The 27,994-nt window shown below is 56.6% G+C and overlaps 1 protein-coding gene across 2 annotated transcripts in view; it reads left to right on the top strand.

Annotated features, from left to right (window-relative positions):
• The window catches only part of PITPNM3 (PITPNM family member 3), a 90,231-nt gene that overhangs the window by 48,887 nt on the left and 13,350 nt on the right, over window positions 1-27,994 (top strand). For both annotated transcript variants that reach the window (XM_046675964.1, XM_046675963.1), the window contains 11 exons: window positions 11,857-11,933; window positions 12,353-12,588; window positions 15,435-15,624; window positions 16,299-16,421; window positions 16,848-17,032; window positions 19,410-19,582; window positions 20,849-21,019; window positions 22,272-22,466; window positions 23,043-23,191; window positions 24,882-24,998; window positions 27,712-27,828. In XM_046675964.1, the coding sequence (XP_046531920.1) occupies window positions 11,857-11,933; window positions 12,353-12,588; window positions 15,435-15,624; window positions 16,299-16,421; window positions 16,848-17,032; window positions 19,410-19,582; window positions 20,849-21,019; window positions 22,272-22,466; window positions 23,043-23,191; window positions 24,882-24,998; window positions 27,712-27,828 (1,733 nt within the window). The remainder of the gene's footprint in view (window positions 1-11,856; window positions 11,934-12,352; window positions 12,589-15,434; window positions 15,625-16,298; window positions 16,422-16,847; window positions 17,033-19,409; window positions 19,583-20,848; window positions 21,020-22,271; window positions 22,467-23,042; window positions 23,192-24,881; window positions 24,999-27,711; window positions 27,829-27,994) is intronic.

The raw sequence follows: 27,994 nt of genomic DNA, 5'->3' as shown, positions 1-27,994 counted from the left end.
ACGGGCCTCCTTGCCTCCACTCTCTCCCACTGCAGTCCTACCTCTAGAGTGGCAGAGAGACCCTTGCGGGAGGCAAGCTTGTCTTTGTGGCCCCTGATGCCCTGCCGTCATTCCTCTCCAGCAAAGGCTGAGCCTTGTCCTCACACAACTCACCTGCCCGCTCTTCCCACCGGCTCTCCCCCTTCCTTTCCACACTGGCTTCTAGAGGGAGCGTGCAGACTCTAAGCACAGCCTTCTCATAGGCTAATTGGAAAGCTTGGGCATTCCGTCCATCCTCGTGGAGGGGATGCAAGCAGCCCCCTCGAGAGCAGATGGCAGGAAGGACGTGGCGGGTCCCAGAGTGATTCTCTTGGGACCCAGCACTGTGGCCTCTGACCTCTCTGTCCATTCACGCTGCCTGGATCTGGGAGCCCACCCCTCCCTGCTGGGACCTACATCATCACAGAGGGGGCTGAGGAAGAGCTGTGGGCTCACTGGGCACAGGGGGTCCCCTTCCTCTGCCCACCGGGCCTGTCTCCAACGAGGAGCATGGCACTCTCCCAGGAGCCCCGTGGCACCTCACCCTCCCCGTCCCCCCTCAGCAGCTCCGCAGTGTGCAGGGCACTGTCCAGGCCGTTCTCTCTGATCTTCATGATGACCTGGGAGCTGGGAAGAGCCACAGTTGTTTCAACCGTGTCACATTGAGAAAACGAAGACTGGAGTAAATAACCTTCCGAGGAAGGCCCTCAAACCCAGGTCTCCTCACTCCGTTCTGTCCCGCATCTGGCTTGAGCTCCCATTTTCCTGCAGTGTCTCCTTCCCATGGTCACCCCAGGTACTTGGGGAAGTACCCCGTTGTCCTCTGTGTCACACAGGTGCCCCCTCTATAGCAGCTCCACTGAACCCCTGAAACCCTGGGGTCCGGGATGTGCACAGGACAGGGAAGTACGAGCTGGAAAGGCTTCCTCCATCTCCTCTGCTCCTGGGCTGTGGGGGACGGGTTCCCCGGGACAGGAGGACTGACTCCTGGGCCCTGCTAGTGGAACCCAGACCGTCTGGAGTACAACGTGACTTGACTCACGTGCCCCCACACTCATGGTTGTCAAATGGCTTTCCCAGGGCCAATTCTGGCATCAGAAGTGGGGTGGGCCAGCAGGTGGCAGCCCCAGGTGTGGGGAGGGTCTGTCCGTGGCCATGCCTGCTCATGGAGCAGGGTGCTTGGTGAAACTCTGAACTTACCCTTATCTCCAGACCAAGACCCGACAATGGCCCAGACTGATCCCAATCCTGGCCCCAGACTGACCCTTGATCTTTATCCCTGACTGAGCCTCTAGACACCAAGGGAGCCCCAATTTGTACCAGGCTGTCTCCTGGCTCTGGTCCCTGGTCCTGGACTGAGCTTGGGTTCTTGACTCCTTTAACTGTCAGACAAACCTGTGTGGTTGTCCCAAAGGGGTGGAGAGAAGATGTGGTTACTCAGCATCATCCATCCCCATTGTGGGGATGTCGTTCTGCTGCCTAGCGCCCGTGACCAGAGGAGTGGTTCTGAATGTCCAGATGGCCACCAAGGGGCTTCCTCTCCTGTGCACCATCAGCGCCGTGGCCTCTCACCAGCCCCACACGGGTGTGTGGTGTGGAGCCCCCTGCCCGTGGCTGGCCTCCCCGCTACTCTGCCTGGAAACAGTGTCTTTCCTGGCCTGTGTGGGCAGCTTGCTGAGCACAGCTGCAGATGGCCTATATTTAGCCGGCCTTAGTGAGCTCAGGGTGGCAGACACCCGCCTTGGGAGCCCTTTTCCTGTGTGCGTGTGTATGTCTGTGCTTGGCATGGTCCGTTCTAGTGTGTGCGTGTGTGCCTGCATATGTGTGTGTGCATGTGTGCCCATGCATTTGTGCGTGTGCATTAGCGTGTATGTCAGTGTGTTGGTGCATTCATTTACATGAGGGGAAGTGTGTGTCGATGTGGGTCTGTATAAAGTCTGTGCTTTGCTGGGGGCATGGACAGCTTCTGACACTTATAGGGGTGCAAATTATTAGTTCATTCCTCCATTTGAAAAATATTTGATGCACATCTTTTATGTGCCAGCACCTTGATAGTCTCTGGGGACAAAATGGAGCGAAAAAAACCCCAGTTCCAGTCTTTAAAGATCTTAGTCTGGGGGCTGGAGGAGGGGAAGTCAGAAATCACAGAAGCACAGAACTGAGAGGGTGAGGGTGAGTCCCAGGAAAGAGAGAGCCCTGTGCCTTTGGGGGAGGAGAGTAAGAACGGAAAGCCCCCAGTGTGGGGAGACCAAAGTTTCAGTAGGAACTTTCTGGCACAGGCAGTGTGAAGAGTCCAGACACAGGGAGCAAAATGTGCAAAGGCCCTGTGGTGACAGGGAAAATGCAATGTTTGAAAACTGTTGAAGGGACTTTGGTTGAGCTCAGAGAGTGAGAGCAATTGGTGGAAGAGGTGGGCGGAGGGTGGGGGCCTGTGGGCAGACCACATGGGGCTTTGGTCAGGATGTCAGAAGCCGGAGGAAAGGGCAGTGCGAGATGTTTTGCTAAGGGTTTTGTAGAGCAGTTACAATCTCGTGCGTGATTCAGTCAGGGCTCCAGCCGGAAGAGGAAGGCTTATGAGACCCCGTGAGAGGAGGAGAGGCTAGCAGAGGGACTTTCTTCACAGGCTTAAGGAAACCCACAGGGCACAGGGCTGTTCCCACCACTGCAGACAGCTGCATCCCCATGAACCCTGCAGGAGTCGTGACCTTCAGGAGAGGGACTGACCTGTGAGGCCCCAGCAGGGAGCGAGCGTCACTCTCCCGTTCTGCTCGAGCCTTCCCCTAGCCAAGCCCCGCTGGCAGCAGGGGAGCCTCAGCCTGGACTGAGAGTGGGCAGGATGGATGAGGGCAGATCTGGAGGGGCAGATGGCCACCATACTGCCAGTGCCCTGACTGGCACGTGACAGAACAAACTTTCCTTTATTTTTCTATAAGCCAACTTACAATTTTGACTGCATACCTGTCCAGCAGAGATTTCCCTCTGTGGTTCCAGGGGCTTCTCTTTTCTTCATTCTCCAGCTGTGGTCCCGAAGCCTCAGGTGTCCTCCCCAACACCCTGGTGGGTGGATGGCGTGTGCGTGAGCGTGTGTGCATGCCTATGTGTGCATGCACATGTGCAGGGAGCACTCCATCCACACTCATGAGTGCTGGGGGCGAGCCCCAGCCTGTGGTCCCTTTTATCCTGGTCTGCAGCTCCTGGCCTAGGTCCAGGCTCTGTGGGGTACAGGGTGGCCAGGCCCTCTGGAGCTGTCCTCCATCCTTCTGGAGTTGCCAGGATACCCCGAGTTGTGAGGGCACCCCAGATGGGTCTCTGTCCACTGGCAGACTGGGCAGCAGGTGGAGATCTGTTTTCAGCCTGAGGAGGTCTCTGACTCCTCAAATCCTTTCCTCCCAGGAACAAAAGGGCTTTTGGAAACAAAAGCCAGGAAGCTCTGCCACAAACCTCCCCAGAGGCAAAGATGCCAGAGCAGGGAGAAAATATAAATTAGCATCTCAGAATAAAATCTCCCTGCAATGTACGCTTTGAAAAAATTCTTATTTTAGTCTGCCTTTGAGTAGGTAGCATGTACCTGGTGTAAAATTCCAAAGGAAGAAAAGCTGATGGGTGTGCCTCCTGGTCACTCGGTCCCTCTCCCCAAAAGCAACGGTGGTGACCGGTTTCTTATAGACCATTCCAGAGACACTGTCTGCATACAAGAACATACCCATGAATATTCATTTATATATGTTTTTATATCTAGCCCCCACAGATGGAGCCTCCACTGCCTTCCACTTTGCATCTTGCTTTTCTCAGATAAGAATAGATCGGGGTTATTTTTCTATCTCAACACATTTAGCGACGCCTCGCTCTTTGCAGTGCTGTCATATTTCACTGTGACGTAGTTTATTTAACCAATCCCCTATTGGTGGACACATAGGTTGCTTCCTGTCTTTTGTCTACACTGTAAATAGTGCAGTGATGGTCAGCCTTGTACGTAGGTCATTTTGCACATGGACTTGGAATTGCTGGGTCAAGGGTATTTCATATTTTGAGGCTCTACTCGTTTTTACTTTATCCAGCAATGAATGAGGAGGGGCTGTTTGTCCACACCCTGGGCTGCAGAGCGTTGGTAATTGCTAATCGGAGAGGTGAAAAAAAGGCATTTTAGAGTAATTTCAGTGAGCCTTCCTCTAGTCTAGGGTTCTGAGGTTGAGTACCTCTTCATATGTTAACGAGCCATGCCCCGCCCCGTTTTCTGGAGCCCACGTTCATTTTGAAGGTATTACCTTGTGGGAGTGTATGAGTCGGAGCGTGCTGTTGTATTTCTGACTTCTAGGCAGGGCCATGGCGGGCTTGACAGGGATTCCATAGCAGGTAGAGCCCGAAGGTCCAAACAGCCTCCTGCTCCTGAGAATAGCCTCTCTCCTGCCTTTCCCCTGCTCTGCCAGGGATCACTCTGCAGGGCAGGCTGTGGTGTGGAGGCATTGGAAAGAGGGACGAGAGCTCCTCTTTCTTCCTCTGCCTTTGTGGGGCATTGCTTCAGGAGGAGGAAAGAGCCCTGGCCTGGTGACCTGGGTTCAGATCCCCACCCCTTCCCTTACATCCTGAGATAAATCTCTTCACCTCTCTAAGCCCTTGTTTTCTAATCTGTAAAATGGGAGAGTGCCCTGACCTCTAGGATGAATGTGAAGATTGCCTGGGACACTGGATGTGGACTAGAAACTCAAGACAGATCTTAGGAGGGCTGCATTTGTTACAAGAGAGTCACCAGGATAGGGAATGCCAAGCCCTTCTGGCATCACTGTGTGACAGCAGGAGGGTTTTCTTGTGGTTGTAAGTCTGGGACCTTCACTGGGCCAGATTCAAGATGGCAGCACTCCCCATCTGAGCTGGTTCCCCCTAGAGGAGCTGCTTCTTGGAGCTCTCCCCATGCTCACTTGGGTGGCCAACAGCATGTTTGTAAGAGGCAGGATCTGGAGCCCAGACCCCACGGAGGGTCAGGCCTTACCCTGGGCTAATGTGTCCGTGGGAAGCTGATTGGCCCACCAGGGGTTTGGCCTCATTAGTTAATCCAGGCTGATATGATTGGATTCTGACACTGAAAGGGTTAAGGAGTCACAGGAGGGGCCTCAGCCTCTCAACCCCCCAACCCTGGTGGAAATTCCTGCCCAGCATCCCTGCTAAGTGGCCACTTATATAACTTGCTCGTGTAACCCTGGGAAGGAGAGCTCGCTGCCTCCAGGCTGGCATGGGCCATTTGTGAACAGTTGTAAACATTTCCTAAGTTGTGCTAAAACTTGGAACTCTCCAGAAACCACCATACCCTCATTCATCCCGGCTCTGCCCTCTGCTCCTATGACTCAAACACAGCTCACCAGGGATTTGCAGGCAGCCACTGTGTCCCTCAGAGTCTGCTCCTCTTCCACAGCTTTCCTCCCCAGTCGTTGGGCTCCAGGTGTGCTCTCAACGTGGCCCGGGCTGCAGGGCAGGGCAAGGCCAGCCCTCCTGGCTCTGCACTGAAGCCTCCAGTGCATGTGGCCTCAGAGGCTGAGGGGTCGGCAGGCAGTCCCTTCACCCTGACTCGGGTGATTTGCCACCTTTGGTCATGTGACCAGGCTTGGTCTTTGTCATGTTACCTGGCCTCAATCATGTGATGCTCAGGGCTGGCATGATCCCTGCAGGCACGTGCTGTGTGTGATTCATCCTGGTGTTTTCAGCCCTGACCCAAGTTTGGGCAACAACCAATAGAGTAGGAATTGACAAGTGACGTCGAATTGGTCTTTTAACCCAGCTGCAGGATCTCAATTCACTCATCGTGTTTCACATTTATTCTCTCCTTCTGCAAGTGTCTCTTTTCCTTTTCATGTTCCTTCACGAGCCTGTCAGCTCCCAGAGAGCAGGACAATGCATCTCTGCTTTATTTCATCTGTAGTGTTTGCATTTAGTAAAGTAGGGGGTTGTGGCTTGTTTAAAACGTTCGTATCATAAACATGACACATGCTTATATTGTCTACTCAATAGATACATTCTGAGTTTTAAACGATTTATGGGTTCACTAGAGGAAAACTGGAAAATTGAGAAAAGTAGAAAAAAAATCACCCATTGGCCCACCATCCAGAGGAAACTGCTTGTGAACATTCTGCTGTGTTTCCTTCCCATACGCGGCCCCCAACCCGCCCAGCACCCCTCCACCTAGACTGTTTTTCAGGAAGCCGGGGCTGGGGCACCGGGAGGGGGTGGCCTGGAGTCTGGCTGGGGAACAAGGTGATGGCGTTTTAGCTGTGCTCTGTGGAGCCCTCAGGGGTGCCAAGGGGCAGGGGTGGGGTGGTGTAAGGAGGTGGGACTCTGGGCCCCCCAACTTGCTTCAGCCAGAGTGGGTTCACTTTCATCTGTTTTGCAGGTTAGGATCCTAAGGAAAATTTCACTGGATAAAAGCTTTCACTGTTTTTGAAAAGTTTTAGAACCATCAGACAAGGGCCGGTTCTTCCCCCTGTTTCTCGCCATCCAGTCTGCATCCTGCTGTGGGCAGGGCCCCGCGGGATGCGGTGGGGTGCTGTGGGGGCCTCTCGAGCTGGCCCCTCTTCATTACCCCACACTTCCTGAGCTGCTGCCATGAGAGCTGCACGTTCCCTACCTGGCTTCTCATCCTGCTGGTGACTCCCTCCTTCCCAGATGCCCAATGTCCTTGGGGTTCCCTCGAGTTCCCAGGCCAGTGACCATACTCAACAAACAGTGAGGTGGGGTGGCAAGATAGGTTCCACGTGAACCTATCGGAGCTCTGGGGGCCATTGCTTCCTTCCCTGAGCGCTCCCCAAACACTTGTTTCTTAACTGCACCAGGCCTTACCTGGGAGTTGATAGCAGCCTCCCTAGTTGGAATCAACCGCTTTGAAAATCCAGGTGACATTTGCCACCTGCAGCTTCCAGGTTCCCCTTGCTTCCTCCATAGTCCCTCAGATACCTCGCCAACCAGCCTGCAGCTCCTGGCAGGGTCCTGGGGGCGAATTCTGCTGCCTGGAGGCTGGAACTCACACCAGGCACCCACTCCTCATGCCCGGCTGCAGAGAATCCCCAACAGCCTGATGCCTCAGAGGGAATGTGGCCACCCTCTCATTTCGGAGTGGTGTGGAGGGGGCGTCCACAGTCACCCTCTGACTAGGGCTTTCATTTCCCATCCCGGGACGCTTTCCGTGGCCTGTCTCCTCCAGGTGTGTGTCCTTCTCCATGCGGGTTTGCAGGGGATTGGGGCCAGGGTCTGAGCCCCCTGCTTGCTGCTGAGTGAGGCTCTGGACCTTCCCAGATCTTCCTAGATCTCTCTCCTGCATCACACATCAGTGCAAGATAGCAGCGCCATTGGGTTCATCTGAAAAATGTGTATGTCTGTGCCCAAGGATGCGCTTCCGCGTGCCCACGGTGGATTAGATTGGAGACTGCTCGGGACGTGCCCCACGGTCTCAAGTTGTGCCCGAGTCTGCTCGGTTGGCCCCGGGGGTGACTAATGGAGGTGAGGGTGACTGCAGGGGCTGGCAGGATGGAGGGTGAAATTGTGTGGTCTGCTTTAGCCAGGTGACACCCCCAGCAGGCCCCCCTTGTGGGTCCCAGTGGCTGGTGGCAGGAGAGGTGGAGACAGTCAGATGCTTCAGCCAAGCTGGGTGACGCTTTGCTTAGGGTGACGAGTATGTGGGCGGTGACCTTGGCTTTTGTCTCAAGAGCAGTGTGGCACGTTGGTAATTAGAAGGGATGATCACGATCTGTGCCTTTCCAAGGTTGTGATTAAGCAAAAATAGCCTCCCTTCTTCAGCCAGCAGGAGGAGCCGTGGGGAGCCAGTGGCCCCCGGTCCCCGGGCTGGCAGGGGCGCTGGGAGCGGGCGCTGGGAGCAGGCGCTGCCATAGATGGCGTGCCTCAAACCTTGTCACAAAACATTGTCACAAAAGCAGCTAGGGGCTCCCCCCACCCAAATCTCGGCACGGCAGGGACCCAGCCTGAATAGGGCCATGCAGACAGAAACAACAGGAAGTGGGGAGAAGTAGGCAGCCCGATAATCATGAGGTCCTGGGGCCCCCGGCATGTGGTCCTCACCACTCAGGACCCCGGGCCAGCAGCTCTTCTCATCAGAGGCTCTGGGGAAGCCTCCAGAGGCGGAGCTGTAAAGCCCAGGCCAGGCTGTTCCAGAACTCCCAGAGGCTCCTTGTGCCAGTTCCCCGGGGGACTTTTAGGAAATGTGCCTGCCGGCGGATGATGCTTCCCTGAACCCAATTTCTCCCAGGGGGTTAATAGCATAGAGACGTCTCGCAGACCATGTGCACCCTGGGATCTTCATGTGCAATAAATTTTCACAAAAATGCCATGCTAGGCCCTGACAGCTGATTAAACCCTGCTCTCGAGGGGCCCACAGGCTGATGGGGAAATAGACAAGTAACTTCACAGCAATGAGCCAGGACTAGCTCAGCATCATCTCTGCCTAAGTAGATCTGAGAAGGCTTTCCAGAGGTGGTGACAATTGAGCAGGGTTTTGAAGGACAGGTAGGAGTTTGTGGGTCTGCAAGGGGGGGAGGAGCTTACCAGGCAGAAGGCTCAGCATGAGCAAAGGCATGGAAGAGTGAGAGTTGTCTTATGGGTGAGTCAGAGCCATTGGCCTCAATTATGGTGGTGGGAACGTCTGGTTCTTGGAAGAGCAGACCCCTCATGGGCAAGGTCCAGGCAGGGGGGCCTCTAGGCTGCCTTTCTGCTTGTCCACTGAGGCCTCTGCTGCAGTAGAGACTGGAGACATACCTTCTAGTGGGGTAACTCTGTCCTCTCTCAAGGGGCCAGAATCTAGATCTGGCAGGCAGAGGCCCGTCTTCCCTCTCCCAGAGCAAAGTATTTCTGGGTTTTGTGCATTGAAAGAAAGCAAGGCTCCATCTGTGAAGAACACAGGTGGCCAGACTCTTTCCCTTGGCTGAGGAGAGAGTGAGGGATGCTGAGGACAACCCTCCCAGTCTCCCATCCCCACCGAGCCAGGAGCTGCCTCAGCATCATTTGCGGCCAGGATGCGGCTCTTGTCCACCAATTCAGTGCTGAGAACATCGTGTGGGCCCCGAGGGAGGTGACCGCAGGCAGATCAAGGATGTAGGTGCTCCTCGTCTGTGTAATCAGTGAGGGCGAAGGATGCAGCCCCTCCTGACGGAGGGCATGGTGCCTGGGAGACGGCAGGACCCTCCTGTCTTCCCAGTGACTTATTTATAGTCTCGCTGTAGTGATTTGTGGCAATCACAGCATTTAATCCTGTAATCGCACTGCATGCAGGCACTGGGCCCAGCGAGGCCAGGAGCCGGCCGGCGCTCGGGGAGGGGCTGGGGGCAGGGCAGGAACCTGGAGGTGGCTGCCTCCCCATCAGCCTCCGGCCCTCGTCTCGTCAGCTGTGGCCCTGGCTCTATGCCACCCCCATTCGCCCGAGATAACAACAGCAGCAACAACAACTAACGCTTACATTCTAAGCACTTTGTATATATAAACTCATTTATCCTCAAGGCCACTCTACGAGGTAGCTACTTTTATTATTCCTATTCCAGATGAGGAAACTGAGGCACAGATCACACAGCTGGTAAGAGCCAACATTTGAACTCAGGCATTCTAACTTCAAAGTCCATGTTTTCAGCCAGTCCCTCCTACCCAGCCCCAGAGGTCAGGGGTCTCCCAGGCTCTGTGCCTGCGACCTTATCCCTGCTCAGCTCTGGTTCCTCCTGGTCTGCCTGTCCCAGAGCTGCCCACAAGGCCGCTCGCACCACGAGGTGCGGCTGCTTTGTGCTGGGGAAGCCATGCTCAGCTTCCCTCCCGGGTACTCTCTTTCCTGCTGGCAGACTTTCCCCTGCGGTGGGCAGAGGTCTCATGGTGGCACATCTGGACTTCAGTTCGAGGTGCCATTTATCACTGTGTGCCCCTCTTTCTCCTCCTGCAGAATGGGGATTGTCACGTCCGCTTCCCCAGGAAGCTGTGGAGGTCAGGAGGGTGGGGAGCCCTTTGTCAAACATCGTCTTCTGTTGGGATCATGGGCCCAACACACTCAGGCTTATTAGTTGTGTGGCCTAGGGCAAGCGACCTAGGTGGTTTGAGCCTCAGTTTGCTCATCTGTAAAATGGGGCTAATAACAAGAGGCCCAAAGCTCAGTAACTGTGGGGACTAGATGGCATGAGACACGTACAGCACGTGGTCCTGGGACATAAGTGCTCAAAAAAGCTAGGCTGCCTTCTGTTGTCTTTTATACAATCCTGTCCCCAGGGCAGGGCCCAGGCCTCTCCTGCAGAAGGTTAGAAATGAGGCAGCTGAGTGTGAACCACTGGGAGGAGCGTTAGTAAGAGCTGGGCAGAGCCAGGCCTCAGGACAAGTTTTTCCTCCCTCTCCTCCAAGCCGAATGCGTCCATCATTTAGGAAACGATTTCCTGTCTATGTGGGCAGCAGCTCCAAGCTCATAAAACAGTTACCCTTAGCCCAGGGTTGTGTCTGTGAGGACAGGATAGTTCAGAAATGCACCTCCTCGTGAAGGAAAGCTGCTCATTTGAAATTCTTTGCGGACGCACCTTCTTCTGGGGCTGAGTAGTGGCTGACAAGATGTTGACTCAGCCGCCCCTTGGCCAGGGATCCCACCCACACCTACCGCAGGGTCACCCACAGAGCCCCGGGGAAGGACCTTCCCCAGATGTGATTCCTAGTGGGGCACAGCAGGCTCGTGCCAGGGGCTGGAGTGTGGACAAGGCAATTGCCATCTGTGTCTAGAACTGGCTGTTTTAAGAGATAAGCAAGTGCCCCATCACTGAAGGCAAACAAGTGGTTCGCTGTCTAGCTGTGAGGTTCAGCCACACAGAGAAAATAGCATCCTTCTCGTTGAGGAGAAAGGTGAGGAGGCCTGGCCAGCTGGATGGGAGGAAGGAGTCCTCAGGGGGGCAGGCATCACTGGGTGAGCAGTGAGGGGCCTTGGACGTCTCTCTTCACCTGCGAGTCCAATGCAGTGACATCTGGGAATTAGGTGTCAGATTGAGGGTTGACAGACTTCTCTGTAAACGGCCAGATAGTGAATGTTTTAGGCTTTGGGGGCTGTCAGGACCCTGTGGCAACCATTCGGCTCTGCCACTGGGGCACCATAGCAGCCACAGACGATGCGCAAATGAAAGAGCCTGGCTGTGTTCCAGTAAAACTGTTTACAAAAACAGGCGGCAGGCCAGATTTGGTCCATGGCGGTGGTTTACTGATCCTGTGTTAGAGGAACGAGAGCTCGGGCGGGGCTGGATGCCAAGAAGTGCCTCCTGGAGAAGGAGGAGGAGGCAAGGAGGACCTTCCCGGCAGTGGCTGGCGTCACCCCAAAGCTCGTGGGTGATGACAAGTGTGGTCCCAAATGCTGGCCTTCCCTCTCTGAGGGTCCCTGTCCCCTGGACCGGGTCCCATAATTCAAAGCCTGGCTATTGCTCTGATAGCTTCAAACAGGTACTAAAAAAAATATTTTATCCAGCAGTCCTAGTTGTCTTCAGAGGATGCTTGCTCCAAATTTCCATCCATAACTGGAAGTGGAAGTCACCGGACGACACTCACACTGTCGCTGTTGTTGGTGGTGAAAAAAAGCAGGGTAGTTCCTTTCTGTGACACCCTGCCTGGCCTTAGGGACAGCATCCGCACGGCCTCGTCCCGCTGGCCCTCCTTTTCTTAGGAGGAGAAGGGTTTGGGGTGTGTTGATTTTGGAGCCGGGGCTGGATGGGGTGGCTCCCCAGCTCCAGATGCTACGGTTCCAGCTCTCCCATAAGCCCAGGCCTCGTGCCAGCTGGGCCCCAGGCAACGTCCAGTCCCCATGAGGGAGGCCTGGAGACACTGAGTCCTCTGTTCTCCCTGCAGGAGAACTGTACCGAGTTTCCTTGAGAAGGCAGAAGTTCCCAGCACAGGGAAGCATCGAGATCCACGAAGACAATGAGGTGGGCTGGGTTTCTGAGGGTGTCTGGGTCCACCTCTCGGGTCAGGATTTTAGCAAGAGCCCTAGGCTGGTAGACAGCTGCCTAGTTTTCACCTGGCTCTTCGTTTGACTTGCTGTGTGATCCTGGGCAGGTCCCTGTTCTTCTCTGGGCTTCCCACTCCTATATGAACAAAAAGGGCCTCTTGGCACCCTTCCTGTCCTGACTTTGAGGGGCTCGCCCTCCTGGCAGCTTGTGCCCTCACTCTGAATGCACAGGAAGCCCCGTCATATGAGGGGCTGGAAAGCTCCCTGACTTGGAGCTGAGACAGGCCAGGCACTGTGCCTGCCTCTCCGGCCACAGTCCCTGTGTGTGACCCTCTGTGTCTCCCATCCCATATTCCTGCCACCTGTCTCCCTCGATCCCACGGCCGTCCCTCTCAGGAAGGCTGCCCACAGCGCTCCTGCAAGACGCACGTCCTCCTGCTGGTGCTGCACGGGGGGAACATCCTGGACACGGGTGCGGGGGACCCAGCCTGCAAGGCGGCCGACATCCACACCTTCAGCTCCGTGCTGGAGAAGGTCATGCGCGCCCACTTCCCAGCTGCCCTGGGCCACATCCTCATCAAGTTCGTCCCCTGTCCAGCCATCTGCTCAGAGGCTTTCTCCCTCGTCTCCAAGTGAGTCCCTTTCTGCTTGTCTGGACTGGCTGGGGCGTGAGGGGACTGAGGGAGGGGCGGCCCCTGCCGTGTGGGTACCTGGTGGGCAGAGGATACCTGCGAAGGCCTCTCTGGGACGTCAGATCCTGACTGACCACGAGCATCACTGGTGCCCAAGTTCTCCTCTTCTGGGCCCCCATGGCAGCTCACCTCCTGTGCTCCACAAGCCCTGGGCTCATTGGCCCAGATAAGGAAGCTGAGGCATTGAGAGGTTAGGCAATTTTTCCCAGGGTTACCCAGCAAGTAGAGCCAGGAGTCAAACCCAGGCAGCCTCACTCATGAGCCACACGATTAGAACCCAGTAGGGATGTGTGCTGTGATGGAGGTGGCACAAGGCACAGTGGACACCCAGAGAGAGGGCCAGGGAGACTTTCTGGAGGAGGTGACTTTTCAGTGTGCTTGGAGAGTAGCATAATGTGGTTCAGGGTGTGGGCTCTCTGGTCAGCCTGGGTTTGAATCCTGGCTATGTGACCCAGGGGACGTTGTTTAACCTCTCCCTGTCTCAGTTTCCTCATCTGTAAAATGGGGATAATCATAGTAAAACTACCTCCGAGGGTTTTGGGAAGATTCTGTGTGCTGGTGGACGGGAAGCACCTAGCACATCGGGGAGTAGCTGGGACTCACATCATCACCCCGCAGGGGAGAAGATGGTCTCTCCATTGGTGGATGCTGGGCTGGGGACAGAGATGTCCCGACTCCCAGCAGAGAGCCTGGCTGGCAAGGATAAGGCAGCATGCTCACCAGGCCTGGATTCTTCATCCAATCCCACCTTCGTCCCTGTGGGTGACGAACCAGGACCCCAGGGGCCCCTGCAGGACCTGGGGGCCTGTGGGAGGTCCAGCTCACTGCTCTAGGACCTGAGGGCACCAGTGCCCCCCAGGTGCCCGCCCTGCTGAACTGGCCAAAGGTGGGAGCCTGGAGATGGGTGGGGGCCCCGGCTGCTCACAGATCACATGGGTGTGTGGCAAGTTGCTGGGGCTGGAAGCCAGGAAGCCAGAACTTTCTGCAGGTAGGGGTGAAAGGGAGGCTGGTGGCTTCTCCATCCGGCTCCTTACCCCCTTTCATGTCGACTCTGCCAGAACTGTGAAGCTTCTGGGGAGAGGAGCTCCACCCACTTGAGGAGGGTGGACAGGGTGTCCCCAGCCTGGTGTGGGTAGGGAGGGTGCTGTCAGGCAGGCGTGGCTCTGAGGAGGGGCTCTGCTGTGCGCCCCCAGCTTCTGGCTGGTTGGGAGAGAACTTGGGGAGGGCGTGCAGGGCGTCCCCTCCTGGAGAGAAAGGAAAGTTCCCTCTGCCCTCTGGATGGGGAGCAGACTCAACTCTGGTTTATCTGTTCCCAAGACAGGCCCAGGGCAGAGCTCGATCAGAGTTGGAAGGAAGGATCAGTCAGTTGTTCCCCAAGCTCGCGAATGGCCCGAGTCCCTGGTGTGATTTTCGTTAAACCGGAGGCTTTGGGCCCCGCCCCCGGGCGTGTAGGCGGGCACTGGGGAGCCCTGGGATGTGCATCTTTCTGGGCTGCTCCGGCTTCTGCTCTGCAGCGGCTGTGGGCGGCTGAGCTGACAGCGCCCCATTCCCTTCATGTTCCAGCAGGCGGGAGTTAATTGTGCTCCTTCATAATCGGTCTCAGGACCCCTCAACCCCAGGATCTGACCTCCAGAGCTGGGTCACCCAGCCCAGGCCCCATGGATCTCCAGGAAGACAGATGGCGGGCCACTGGAGGGGCCAGCCAGGGGGAGTGTGCCTCTCCCCCGCAGGCAGCTCCTGGCTGGGGCCATCCATCACCCCTAGTCACTGCTGGGAGGGAGCTCTTTCCCAGCTCATTAAAATCTCTCCGCTGCAATCCGGGCCTGTTTCCTCTAATTTGTGTTCTCTGGAGATGAAGAACGGCTGTTAGGCTGGCCTTGCATGCCATGAGGTCTCTGCCACCGGCCCAGGGTGCCCTGAGCCCTGTCACCTGTCCCGGTTTCTGTCAGGTCCCCAGCGGGATCAACGTTGGGCCCTCGGTCAGCCTGAGCTGGACCCTGGGGGAAGGGTGGGTTCTGGGGAGGGGGTGGGCAGTCCTTCCCTCTGTGCTCCCTCCTGGCCAGCTGGGTCCCAGGGGACAGAGGCAGGAGGACTGGGGGTGGGGGATGGGTCTGAGCCACCCAGAAAGGGAGGAACTTCCTAGTGAGGAAGTGAGGGGTCCAATGCAGGGGCTGGACAATCCCCTGGCAGTGGCGATGCTGTAGGGCAGGCTCTCTTGTCCTTTCTGGGGTCACAGCCCTTTCCACAAAGCTGATGAAGGCTCTAGATCCTTTCCCCAGAAAGATGGGCACAATATTGTGCTTGCAGCTCTGTGCCCGCCTCCAAGCCATGGGCAACATGTGATCCCCATGTCTTGCAGACCCTCTGTCCTCCTTCTTTCTAGCTTCCCCAAAGCCTTCCTTGAGGCCCAGTTCAAACCCCACCTCCTCCAGGAAGTCTGCCTTGATGATATATCCCCACCCTGATCCACACCAGTAGCTTCCTCCAAAACTGATGTGTCTTTTGGGGCCATGCGGAGGAACACTGCTGTTCGGGAGAGTCCAGGGCCCACATCACGGGCTGGCACAGGGATGGACACTCAGGGCAGTCAGCACAGGCTTGGCTCCCCTTGCTCCCCCCATTGCCTGTGCCTTGTCTCACCTGACTCCTGCCTGGGTCCTCCTGAAGAGCCCCGGAACAGAGGCCCAATTCCTGGCCAGGACGTGTTCTCTTCTGCCCGGCCCGCAGCCCCAAACCCACCCCCGGGCCTGATCCCAGCTGGGCTTACCTTGGCCCCCTGTCTGCAGCCTGAACCCCTACAGCCACGATGAGGGCTGTCTCAGCAACAGCCAGGACCACGTCCCTCTGGCCGCCCTGCCCCTGTTGGCCATCTCCTCCCCGCAGTACCAGGATGCGGTTGCCACTGTCATCGAGCGAGCCAACCAGGTCTACGCAGAGTTCCTCAAGTCCCCTGATGGGATTGGCTTCAGTGGGCAGGTAGGACAGCCTGCCCTCGCCTCCCCGTCCTGGTCCCTGCCCGGAGAGAGGCTGGGGTCTGCCAGAAGGATCCAGACCAGGCTGTTCTGGAGCCATAGCTCCTGAGATCCAAGGAGGCTTTTGAGATCTTTGGGTTTGTCCTCATTTTACAGATAGGAAAACTGAGGCCAACATCTGAGTTTTGATTTTGAGCCCATGCCAATCCCTGGCTGAATTTGACCCCTGCCCTGGCCTGATTCCTGTCCTCAGGCTGACCCCGGCCCAGTCTGACCCCTTCCCTAGCCTGATTCCTGTCTTCAGGCTGACCCCGACCCAGTCTGACCCCTGCCCTAGCCTGATTCCTGTCCTCAGGCTGACCCCGGCCCAGTCTGACCCCTGCCCTAGCCTGATTCCTGTCCTCAGGCTGACCCCGACCCAGTCTGACCCCTGCCCTAGCCTGATTCCTGTCCTCAGGCTGACCCCAGCCCCATCTGACCCCTGACCAAGCCTGATTCCTGTCCTCAGACTGACCTTGGCCCCAGAACAAGTACCCCTCGCCCTATTGGGGCTCTCTCAGTGCCTCCCTGGGACAGGTTCCTTCTTCCCCCGTGAACAGGTGACCTGCGCTCTGGCTGGGTATGGGGGTGAGGGACCAGTAGTGAGCAGGCCTATAGTTCCAGCTGTGCCTTCTGCAGGTGTGTCTCATCGGGGACTGTGTGGGCGGCCTCCTAGCCTTCGATGCCATCTGCTACAGCGCTGGGCCCTCGGGTGACAGCCCTGGCAGCAGCAGCCGGAAGGGGAGCATCAGCAGCACCCAGGTGCGGGCCAGGTGGTGGGGATGGTGGGGGGGTCTGTCCTTAGGAGCCACCCCCCAGCCCCAGTGGAGCAGGGGCCTCTCCGGGGGAGGCAGTGTTAGTTGCATTTGTAATGTAATATCCAAGTTACAAAGTATTGTATCACAATCCTACAGACTAGCAAGAGATTATTATCCTCCAGGAGGAAGCTGAGGCCCAGAGAGGGCTAATTGAGGGTTGGGTCCCTGGACAGCTGTCCAGAGTCCCCCTGCATCAGCTTTTGGATGCAGGAGACAGCCTGTCCCTAAAACCTCTCCATTCCTGTCGCGGCTCCTTCCTCGCTCCTTCTGGGAGAGGTATTGCCTCTCACCTCTAGGAGAAAGGGGTTCATTTGTGCCCCCGAGTCTCTGGTGACCGCAGTACCCTCCTGTCCTCTCCTTGGTCCCAAAGGACAGCCCGGTTGTGGCAGAGGAGGAGTGCGGTCTGGCCGGCAGTAAGCGTCTGAGCAAAAGCAGCATTGACGTCTCCAGTGTGTTGGAGGATGAGGAGCCCACGAGGCTGTTGCCACGGAAACAGAGCGACTCCTCCACCTATGACTGCGAGGCCATCACCCAGCATCACGCCTTCCTATCAAGGTAACCGCACCCTGTGCCCCGCCTTCCTTCCAGCACAGCGTCCAGGGAAGAGAGGACCTTGGCTCGGAGTCATCTGGGAGGCCTGGGACCACTCACATGTCCCCGGCCCTTTCATGGGGGCCCAGAGAAAGGCACTGAACTGCTGGGTCCAAGACCACTCCTGGTGGGCCCTGCACCGAGACCCGGGACCCTGTGCTCTGTCCCTGCTCCACCCCGACGTGCAGAGACGGGACAATTGGTCTCACCTCTCCGAGCCTCAGCTTCTTCTTCTGCGAATGGGTAAATGCTGCCCAGCCTCCTGCGCTGATGGGCTTACGAATCTAGTGAAAGAACAGATGTGCGTGTGTTCTGTGAGCTGCTCCAGGCGTGTGTGCTTATTATTTCTCAGACGGGGCAACAGAGGCCAAGGAGGTCAGGAACTTTTCTGGGATCACACAGCCAGTTACTGGAGAGCTGGGTTCTGGTCTCCCAGTGCCCAGTACACAACACACTCATTTGTAGGCCGGGCAGGTCCCTCCGCGGAACGGTCCACACTTTAACTTTCCAGAGGAGCTGTGTTAATCGACAGTGGCTAAATGAATTAGTTGCACATTTATTCAGGATACAAATGGGTATTGGACATAGACCCAGATTGGAAGGAATGCCTTTTTGTTTCTTCCCTTTCTCCTTGATTCGTTCCTCTCTTCCTTCCTACCCACGTGATAAGTTTCCTAAGGTCATTCCAACATTTACAAAACAGAGCATCTCAGCGCCCAGAGGGGACCACTGCTCTCCCTTCAGAGTATTCCCTTTCAGTATCTTTTTTACATGTTTTGAATATAGTTTTACTTAAAAAAATCTCTTATAGTGTGACATTTTCCCCATATAATTAAAAATACTTGGTAACTATTCTTAGTAATATTTTATTGAGGGAATGGACAGCATCCTAATCCCAGTAATTGGATGCTTTGTCTTCTCCCAGTTCTTTGCATTATAAATAGCGCTCTGGTGAACATTTCCGTGCATAAACATTTATGGAGATATTGGGGTTACTCCGCTTGGATGAACTCCTGGAGGAGGAATTCTTAGGTCAAAGCCTCTGCATATTTAAACCTCCACCTATTTAAAGCCCCTCTGACAGATTCTTCTTTAGAAAAGCAGCTACATTTCAAGTCCGGGTTGCAAGGTGAATTCTCCACATTTCTGGTTCGTCCTTGAAAACTCCTTTAAGAGAGCCCCACATTTGGAGAGTGATGAGGGGTCAGAGGCTTTTGGTAGCTGGTCTGACACAGCTAGCTTTCCCCTCTGGGGGAGGGACACGTGGCTGTTTCCTTGGCAATTGAGTAGTTGGCTTGTGGTGAGGGACCACACTGCACGTGAGTATGTATCGTTAAACACCAGGGTCGATGTCCTAACGGCAAGGTGCTCACACTGCGAGAGGCAGAAGGAAGTGTGTGGATGCAGATTCAGCTTTCTGGACCCCCGCTCGCAGAGAGTAGGGGCCTTGCCCACACGAGTTCAATCGTTGTGTCTAAAATTCCATTTCTCCTCCAACTTGAGTATTTTTGGTGAATTTGCCTTCAGTTAATTGATTCATGGGTCCTGCGATCGCACTGGATTCTCTTAGACTCTGAGCTACACCTAAATGCCAGCTAGGAGGTCAGAAGGGGCCCCGTTTTCCTGCCCTCTCTGGGTGTGTGGCTAAACGTCATCCACTTGGACTCTTTGGGACGATGACGCCTGCGATGGGAATAGTTGGAATTGTGTGTGTCTCGTGTTTTCCTTTTTAAGCTCTGCTTCATCTGCAGGCTGGAGGGGAGGGAAGGCCAAGCTGCGCCTCTGTGTCTGCGGGTTGCCTGGAACATGAGTTACAATGAGAGCCGTAATCCTTGCAGGACCGACATCATCCAGCTGGTCGTATATTGGCCAGGCTGGGCTGCTCTGCTAGACAGTACGGGAGTTCAGCATGACTATCCCCAAACCAGCACAATGGGGCAGGCCCGCCAGCCCGTAGGATGCTTGGGTGTCCTCATGTTCTTAGCATATTTCAGTAAATAAAGTTTTACTGGATCATGGCCACGCGTGTTAGTTCAAGTATCGTCTGTGGCTGCCTGCGTGCTACACTGGCAGCATTAAGTCGATTCGATGGGGACCATGTGGCCCCCAAAGTCTAAAGTATTTACCATCTGGCCCTTTAAAGAAAAAGTTGGCTGACCCCTGCCTGAGCCAAGCCTCGGTGGCCAGTGCTGAGCTGACCGCTAGCTCATGTTGATGGTGTCCAGCTCGTGGACGCTGGTTCTGAGCGCTCCCCAGAGGTGAGGGGCTGTCCTGCTACGTGATGCTCCCACGTCCTCAGGCTCCCCTAACCCGCACTCCTGTGTCTTCCTCCCTGTGACAGCATCCACTCGAGCGTGCTGAAGGATGAGGCTGAGGCCCCGGCAGCGGGGGGGCCCCAGCTCCCCGAGGGCAGCCTGGGCCGCTTGGACTTCGATGTGTCGGACTTCTTCCTCTTTGGCTCGCCCCTGGGCCTGGTCCTGGCCATGCGGAGGACAGTGCTGCCTGGGCTGGACGGTGGGTGTGTGGCAGGCTGGGCCTGGGATGCCTTTGTGTCACTCGGCCACTATGCCAGGGCCTCAAATTGGGGAGAGTGGGGCTGGGGGGCAGCGGTGAGAAGGGTCATGGAGTCGGGATAGATAGAGAGAGGAGAGGACTAAGAAGGAGGGGGAGGGGAGGGAGAGCGGGGCAGTTCCTCAGATGGGGCAGAGGTGAGGCAGCCCCTGGTGGCTTTCATGGTCCCTGTCACATGCCCTGGGCTGATTTGTGGTCCCATTGTCTGGTTGTCATGCCCTATGGGAAGAGAAATCATAACTGTTTACCCTATTTCACTGCACCCCCTCCTCCCCCAGTGCCAGGCAGACCCCCTGCAGTCAGGTCCTCTTACTGACTCCTGCATAGACCTGAGCCCACCTCAGTGCCTTTGCTCACGCAGTACCTGCAGCCTTGAATCCCTCTCCCACTCCTCTAAAATACGCACTGGGATGGTTTGCACCTCAGCTGGGTAAGTAAGGATGCTGAGGACATGAGAGGCTAGGGGCACCCTGGAGACCAACAGAGTAGGGCTGCTGAAGCTTCTTCTGCACCAAAGCTTACCAACACACTGCAGTATGGAACAGTTAAAGGGAGGGGCTCTGCTTGAAGTGGGGAGAGGAGGCAGAACCCCACAGCCGCCTTTAATGTTGCTCAGGGACCCCAGGGCTCCCCGGACGCTGGACCATCCAGTTCCCTGACGTGAAGGGACAGGGAGGTGCACTGATGCATTGGAGGCCTCAGTGGAGACACTTGCTGGTCAAAGAGAGAAGTGCACCACCAGCTCTGGTGACCACGAGCTCCATTTATCGCCGGGCCCGGGAATGGAGCTGGGGCCGGGTGAAGGGGCAGCTGATCCTGCCTGCAGGACCTGGGTTGGCTTCATAGATCAAGGAGCAGCTAAGAGAAAGCCGGAAGAATTTCAAGGAGTTTCACCACTAGAAATAGTGGAGGGAGGGCCTGCTAGCAGGAGGAAACGGCTTGAGCAAAGGCACAGAGAAAGGAAGGCAGCAGCCTGGGGGGAGGTGCTGCAGTGCTGGGCACCTGAAGTGCCCCTCCCAGGCGGGGCAGAGTGGCAAGGCCTTGCGTGCCCGACTGAACAGAATGGCTTTGATCCTGTTGGTAGCAGGGAGCCATGGCAGGTTCTTGAGCAGAGGAGGAGGCTATGGAAAACAGCACTCAGGGGAGCCTCCGAGGCCAATGGGAGCAGGTTCTAGTAAGGGGCTTCCTCCCTGTCTCCTCCCACTGCAGGTTTCCAGGTGCGTCCTGCCTGCAGCCAGGTCTACAGCTTCTTCCACTGTGCAGACCCCTCTGCCTCGAGGCTTGAGCCCTTGTTGGAGCCCAAGTTCCACCTGGTGCCACCGGTCAGCGTGCCCCGCTACCAGAGGTTCCCCCTGGGCGATGGACAGTCCCTCCTCCTCGGTAGGCCCTTGGGGGTGTGAGAGAGTATGCTGAGCTGGAGGCTGGGCCCCAGCCATGTGGTACTCCAGGACCACCCTCTCTGGTCCAGCCCTCCAAGCTGTCAGCAGCTGGAGTGACTAGTCTCGGCTGAGCAGGCTCTGTGTGCCCTTGGGGGAAGAGAACAGGAAAACAGCCAACTCACCTGCCTTCCTCGTAGCCAGCCTGTGCGAGCCCCTGCTCTGTAGGAGGCATCTTGGGGCTCGGAGACTCAGGCTCTGCCCCCAGCAAGCTCCTGGCCAAGCTCCTGGGACTCAGGCCAGCATAGTACTTGTGCTGTTGGCCCTGGCTGAGAGTCCAGGGCTCCATGCTGAGTGCTCTTCCCCGGTGCCCAGCCTGGACTCTGGAGGTGTAGAGCAGGGAGGGTCTCATCCTGGTGGGCTTCATGGAAGAGGGGGCCTTTGGCCAAGGTGTTTGGGCAGGTGAAAAACAGCTGGAGGATGGGCTTTGGGGACATCTTCTAGGTGGAGGGAATGGCAGCAGCAAAGGCAGGTGGGTTTGGGGAACCTCAGTGGCCTCTGGGGCTCAGGGGGGGTGAGCAGGGTGTGGACTTGGGGGAGGTCAAGGGGAGGCCTGCGGTGGACAGTCAGGGGCGGGGAGATGGGCTCCGTTCCCCGTTGAGGAGGTTTAGCCAGAGCCTGTTCCAGGGTTTGGGCCGGACTGTGAGGGGAGTGCTGTGCATGTGGCGCATTCAGGCTTAAGAACCAGCCCTGTTTCAGAGGGAGCTCAGTTTCCAAAGTCCTGCTTCGTCAGGAGCTCCCGTGGATGGAAGAGGTGCTGTAAGCTCCCTGCGCCGCCCTAACATGTGTCCCTCTCTGGTCACGGAGGGCTCTCTGGCTCCAGGCTGGAGCCCCATCCACTCCCAGGCTCAACCAGTCCCGTGTGGCTCAGGAGAGGAGTCTGATACGAGAGCACGTGGTTATGGGTCACCCCGGGACCTCGGCTGGTGCTTTTGGGGGCAGCAGGGGGTGGGGGGATGGTTGGGACCCCGGCTCGTTCTGGCATAGCCCACAAGTTAGAAGAGGTGAAGCCCAACGAGGTGCGATAATGGAGTCTCGCTAGGCCCCGGAGGGTGACAGGTGCAGGCTGCCTGTTGGGAGCAGGACCAGGGCTGGGTTCTTGGAGCACGGCCTCCTGCCTGGCGTGGGGCTAGCACGGCGGGGGTGGCTTCTCGGAGACACCCTTCTGTGCCCTGACCGTGAAACTCCCCCTCCAGCCGATGTCCTGCACACCCACAGTCCCCTCTTCCTGGAGGGCAGCGCCCGAGGCAACCCCCCGCTTCTGGACGCTCCTGCCTCGCCCGCTCAGGCCCCTGGGTCCCGGCGCCTGGGACGGAGGATGAGCCAGGGCAGCTCCCGCAGCGACAGCTCAGAGTCCTCGGACAGTCTGGCCCCTGTGGGCGCCTCCCGAAGTGAGTGAGGGTCTCTGGGGGCCCTGCCTGGATTAGAGGGAGAGGGACCGTCCTCCGGGTGGCCACTGGTCCACCGCCAGGGCTGCGGAGGGCAGAGGAGAGGGCGTAATGACAATCTGGACTGAACTCTGACCTCAGAGAGAACTTTGACCTCTGACCCTGGACAAGGCCCTGACCTCTGACTGTGGCCTGAGCCACGACCTCTCGAGGCATAGACTGAGCTCTGACCTCAGCCAGAGCTCTAATCCCAACGTTTAGTTTTCCCACTGGGAATCCCTGCTGACCAGTGGCATGGGGGGAGACGGTGGACATCTCCACGGGTCCCCACTCCTGGGACCAGTTTGTAGCACACGTCCCAGAGGAGGGGCGGGTGGGCGACGGGGTTGGGGCGTCGTGAGGAGGTGGGAGGAGGAGCAGTGTATTCCCCAGAGCTCACTTTGAGCTGAGCTCTCTGGCCCCAAACTTGTGCCCCGAGTGACCCATCCACCCTGGGTCTGTGCAGTGGGTCCCACACTGCCCCTTGGGTCGAGGCCCCAGGCAGTCCACTTTGTCCCCTCCTCCCTCTCGGACCTGCAGTCACGGCCAAGTGGTGGGGTGCCAAGCGCATCGACTACGCCCTGTACTGCCCGGATGTCCTCACGGCCTTCCCCACGGTGGCCCTGCCCCACCTCTTCCACGCCAGCTACTGGGAGTCCACGGATGTGGTGGCCTTCATCCTGAGACAGGTAATGCCGTCCCTTCCTGGGCGTCCCCAAAGGGCACCTCTGGAGGGCCCCATCCTTCTATGTCTGGAGAAGAAGCCTACCTTGCGGCCACATTGGGCATTGGAGCATTTAGCCAATTGGGGGGTGACACACTCAGACAGTGGGTTTTATAAAGAACACTGGCTTCTGGCTAATGACATAGTACTTTCTAGAAAATTAAATGGAAACTACATGGGAGAATGTACCCAGGTTTCAGCTTGGAGGCTGGAGTAATAAATGCCTGTCCCCCTATGGGTCTCAGTGTCCTCAGCTGTGACACAGCAGGGGCAGCAGAGAGGCAGTGGCTGAGGGGGCTCTGGGGGAAGGCGGCTGGGAGGTGGGTGGGTTCGTATCACCTGCGGCCTCGATGGCCAAGGTCAGGAGTTTGATTTTGTGCTGGGTCCAATGAGAAGCCGCTGCAGGGTTTTGAGCAAAGGAGAGATATCAACTGACTTGCATTTTTAGAAGCACGAGGCCTGTTATGAGGCAAGTATAGGAACCAACTTCTAGATGGTGGCGTGGCCTAGGCTGCTGGTGGTGGGCGTGCTGAGGAGCAGCTGGATTTGAGTTGTGGTGACCAGACTTGCTGATGTCTGGGCTGTGAGGGAAAGAGGAGAATCCAACGGGCCCGCTTTCCACTTGCGTAGCTGTGGTGGTGCCACACCCTAGGGTTAGGGACGAGCAGCGCTGGGGTGGGCTGGGGGACGCCGAGTCTTGGGTCCGGACCTGGGAGGTGTGAGGTGCCTGTTGGATGTTGGGAAGGAAGGTGAGTCAAGTCCAGAGCTTAGGGAGGGCGTCAGGCTTAGAGAGAGAAATGTGGGGTCATCAGAGCTCGGATGGCATGTAAAGCCAGTGTCGGGTACAATACTCTGATTGTGACACAAGTTCCAGGGTGTGGGTTTCCCCCCACCAAGCAGTTCTCCGGCATCAGCTGGGTGTCCTGCAGTTCAGCTCAGTTCTGACACTGTCCACCTGGAGAGAGCGTCAGGTTCCACAGGGTGAGGGCTCAGACCCACAACTCTGCCCACTACCCGCCCCTGTCAGATGCTAATTGCATGTCTAGGTTGTCACCTGGGCTTCTCACCGACTGACTATAGATCGGAGGTTCCCGTGACCCCCTCTGTGGGCTCGATTACTTTGCTAGAGTGGCTCACGGAACTCAGAGAAACAGTTTGCTCACTAGATTACCGGTTTACTACAAAGAATGTGACTCAGGCACAGCCAGATGGAAGATGCCTCGGGCGAGGTCTGGGGACAGGAGTCGAGCTCCCACCCCCTGCCCTCCACCCCCCGAGGGCACCCCTCTCCCCACATCTCCACGTGGTCACCAGCCCGGAAGCTCTCCCAACCATGTCCTTTTGGGGTTTTGTGGAGGCTTCATCACGTAAATGTGATTGATTAAACCCTTGGCCATTGGTGTTGGTCCAGCCTACAGCCCCTCCCCGTCTGTGGTGGTCAGCGGGGGCCTGGAGGGCAGAGGCTGCAGCCGGGCCAGAGTGTCTCAGGACAGGCAGGCAGGGAGATGGGTCCTGGGGCCTCCAGCCTCCTGAGGGTTCCAGGCTGGGAGGTGGGGAGGCCTGGGGGAGGGCCTGGCTGGCCACAGGCTGGTGGGCCCTGACACCCTGGGCAGGAGGGAGGGGGTCGAGCTGGCCTGGCCCTGCTCCGCTGTCAGGTGATGCGCTACGAGAGCTCGAACATCAAGGAGAGCGCTGGCTTGGATCCCGCGGCACTGAGCCCCGCTAACCCCCGTGAGAAGTGGCTTCGCAAGAGGACCCAGGTCAAGCTGCGGGTATGTGCAGGCTGGGGTCACATACAGGTTGGGACTGTGGCCTCAGGGGGTGGGGCTGCCCCTGGGGGCTTGGGTGTCCACCCAGCAGGTCAGGCCTTCATTTACCCCTCAGAGCTCACTGCTCACACAGGCCGGGATTCAGGCTTCGATGAGGGCCATGGCGCCGTGGGGCGGGGCTGGGGGCTGTGAGATGGGGAGCTGGTTCCCAGTGGCCTGGCTTCCCGGGAGCACCACGGCTGGGGGTCCAGGGCACTGGGCATGCTGAGGATCAATTGCTATACGCCAGGCCTCTGTGGATGTGGATGTGCATCAGAGAGTCCTGCCCACAGCCATGGGGCTCATAGTCTGATTCACCTGGTGTGGTATTTGCCATGACAGAGGGAGGCACAGATTAGGAAGAAAATAGAGAGAAGAATTGTCAGGGCAGGCCATGCAGCGCTTCCCTAACTCCCTGAAAAGAGTCAATTTTGTAAGGTATTGAAGTATGAATAGCAGTTCGGTATGCATACATTCATTTATTTACTCAGCAAACAATCCTCAGTGCCTGCTGTGTCCCAGGCCCTCTGCCTAGGGGGTGGAGCATAGGGATTTACAGACACAGCCACTGCTCTGGTAGGCACTTCTAGTCTGATGGGAGCATCAGACATGGACCCCAAGAACAGTCCTGAAAGGTAGAAGGTGATCATTGCTCCATGAATTAATTCTTTTTTTGTAAACATATTTATTGAGATATAACTACATTTTATACAATTCACTCACTTAAAGTATATAATTCAGAGGATTTTAGTGTATACACAGATGCGTGCAACCATCACCACAGTCAATTTTAACACATTTTCATCATCTCAAAAAGACTCCTTATTCTTTAATTACCATCCCTCTCCCCCATCCCTCCAGCCCTAAACAATCAGTGGTCTACCTCCTGTCTCGATCAAGTTGCGCATTCTGGACATTTCATATAACGAACGATGCTGTCTTCTGTGTCTGGCTTCATTCACTTAGTGTGATGTTTTCAAGATTCATCCATGTTGCAGCATGTGTCAGTACTTTGTTCCTTTTTACGGCTGAATAATATTCCGTTGTGTGGACATGCCACATTTGTTTATCCAGTCATCAGCTGTTGGACATTTGGGTCGTTTCCACCTTTTGTCTGTTAGGAATATGCTGCTGTAAATACTGGTGCAGAAATTTTGTGTGGACTATGTTTTCATTTCTCTTGGGTATGTCCCTAGGAGTGGGATTGCTGGATCCAATGGTAGCTCTGGTGTAATTACTTGGGGAGCTGCCGGATTTTTCTAAAGCAGCTGCACCATTTTGCATTCCCACCAGCAGTGTATGAGGGTTCCAGTCGCTCCACGTCCTCACCAGCTCTGTCTCTTTGATCCAGTCCCCCGAGTGGTGTGCGGTGTATCTCACTGTGGTTTTGATTTGCATTTTCCTGATGACTAGTGATGTGGAGCATCTTCCCATGCGCTGATTTCCACGAATCAACTCTGCCCTCTGCAGTGTTCTTGTAAGGGGCCTGTGTCCCACGCTTGACTGTCTCCAGGTCTCGGTCCATGACTGGTTCCTCTCTGCATCCCCAGGACCGGTGCAGATGAGCTGGCTGCAGATGTTTGTTGAATGGAACTAAAATACCGTGGGAACTGAGAGGAGGCAGACACCATCTTTGGGGAGTTGGAGGGGACAAAGTTGTCGGGTCATAGTGGATGAACTGGAGTGTGGAGGCAGAAGGTCAGGGATGGCATGTAGGGTAGGGGGACCAGTGTGAGCAAAGGCCTGGAGGCCCCGCACAGCCTGGCCTGCAAGAACCAGAGGGGCTGAGAAGGGGGCAGCAGGAGAGACTAAAGGCAAGGCTTTGACCCTGAGCCCAGCATCTGGCCTTCATCTGGAGGGTGCTGGGTATTAACAGGTCTGTGCTTTGTAAAGACGATGGATCTGCCACAGGGTCTGTTTTTGAATAAGGAGCTCCATTGAGAAGCTGTTAGCAGAGCCCATGACCCAAGCGAGAGGTCATGCAGGTGTGGGCAGAGGCCCCACGTGTGCCGTTCTGTACAGGAAGGGCCTCCTTGTTGTGGGGTTCGGGTCTTGAAGCCAGGCTGGGAGTGGGGGGCGGCTGGGCCAATGCAGGCCTTTGAGCTGTGGGCTAAATTGGAACCAGAGTGAAGAAGGATGGGGATGTTGGGATGGTTACAGGCAAAATGATGCAATGTCCAGGATTGCTCCAGAGTGATCTGGCATCAGGGTTGGGAGAGGGGGGTGTTCTGCCATTCTGGAGCTGGGGTCAGGCACACGGGACTGCCTTACACCATTCTCTCTACTCTCGTACATGGGAAATCTCCCACTCAGGAAAGACGGATGGTAAACGGCTGTTGGATGTGAGCTGTGATGTGACCGGGTGGTTTCCAGCCTAGGAAACTGGAGGGAGGGCAGGCTGTGAGGACTGGCTGGTACCCCAGGGCTGCGGGGGAGGATCAGGGGCAGAGAATGCTCACCTTCAGGAGCCCCAGTGCTGCTTGGACACAGCGTGAGGGTCGGAGCGTCTGTTTTCCTCGTGGGTTCCCTGGGAACACATCTCAGAAACTCTAAGAGAAATGAAAAGGAAGGCGTGATTCAGCAGGTCCACATCCCTCCAGCCAATCCTAAGGACGATGTAATGAAAAAGGGAGGTCAAGCCCCTCTTCCAAGGTTGAGCTGGTTTCTGTCCTTCCAGAACGTCACTGCTAACCACCGGGCCAATGACGTGATTGCTGCTGAGGATGGCCCCCAGGTCCTGGTGGGGCGCTTCATGTACGGGCCCCTCGACATGGTGGCTCTGACTGGAGAGAAGGTATGCAGGCTGGGTCTCCTCGGCTGGCCCCTCACACACCAGGTGCCTCAGGGTACCACGTGGTATGTGGGGCAAGGGCTGAGGGAGGGCAGGCTGGGCCGGTGGGAGCACGGGGCAGAGAGATACTCCCCCTGCCGGGGCAGGTCAGGGAGGGCGAGCAAGGAGT

Source organism: Equus quagga, chromosome 11 (assembly GCF_021613505.1).
Source record: "Equus quagga isolate Etosha38 chromosome 11, UCLA_HA_Equagga_1.0, whole genome shotgun sequence".
Lineage (NCBI taxonomy): Eukaryota > Metazoa > Chordata > Mammalia > Perissodactyla > Equidae > Equus > Equus quagga.
Note: the sequence above shows the minus strand (reverse complement) of the source record. Positions and strands in the feature narration are given on the sequence as shown.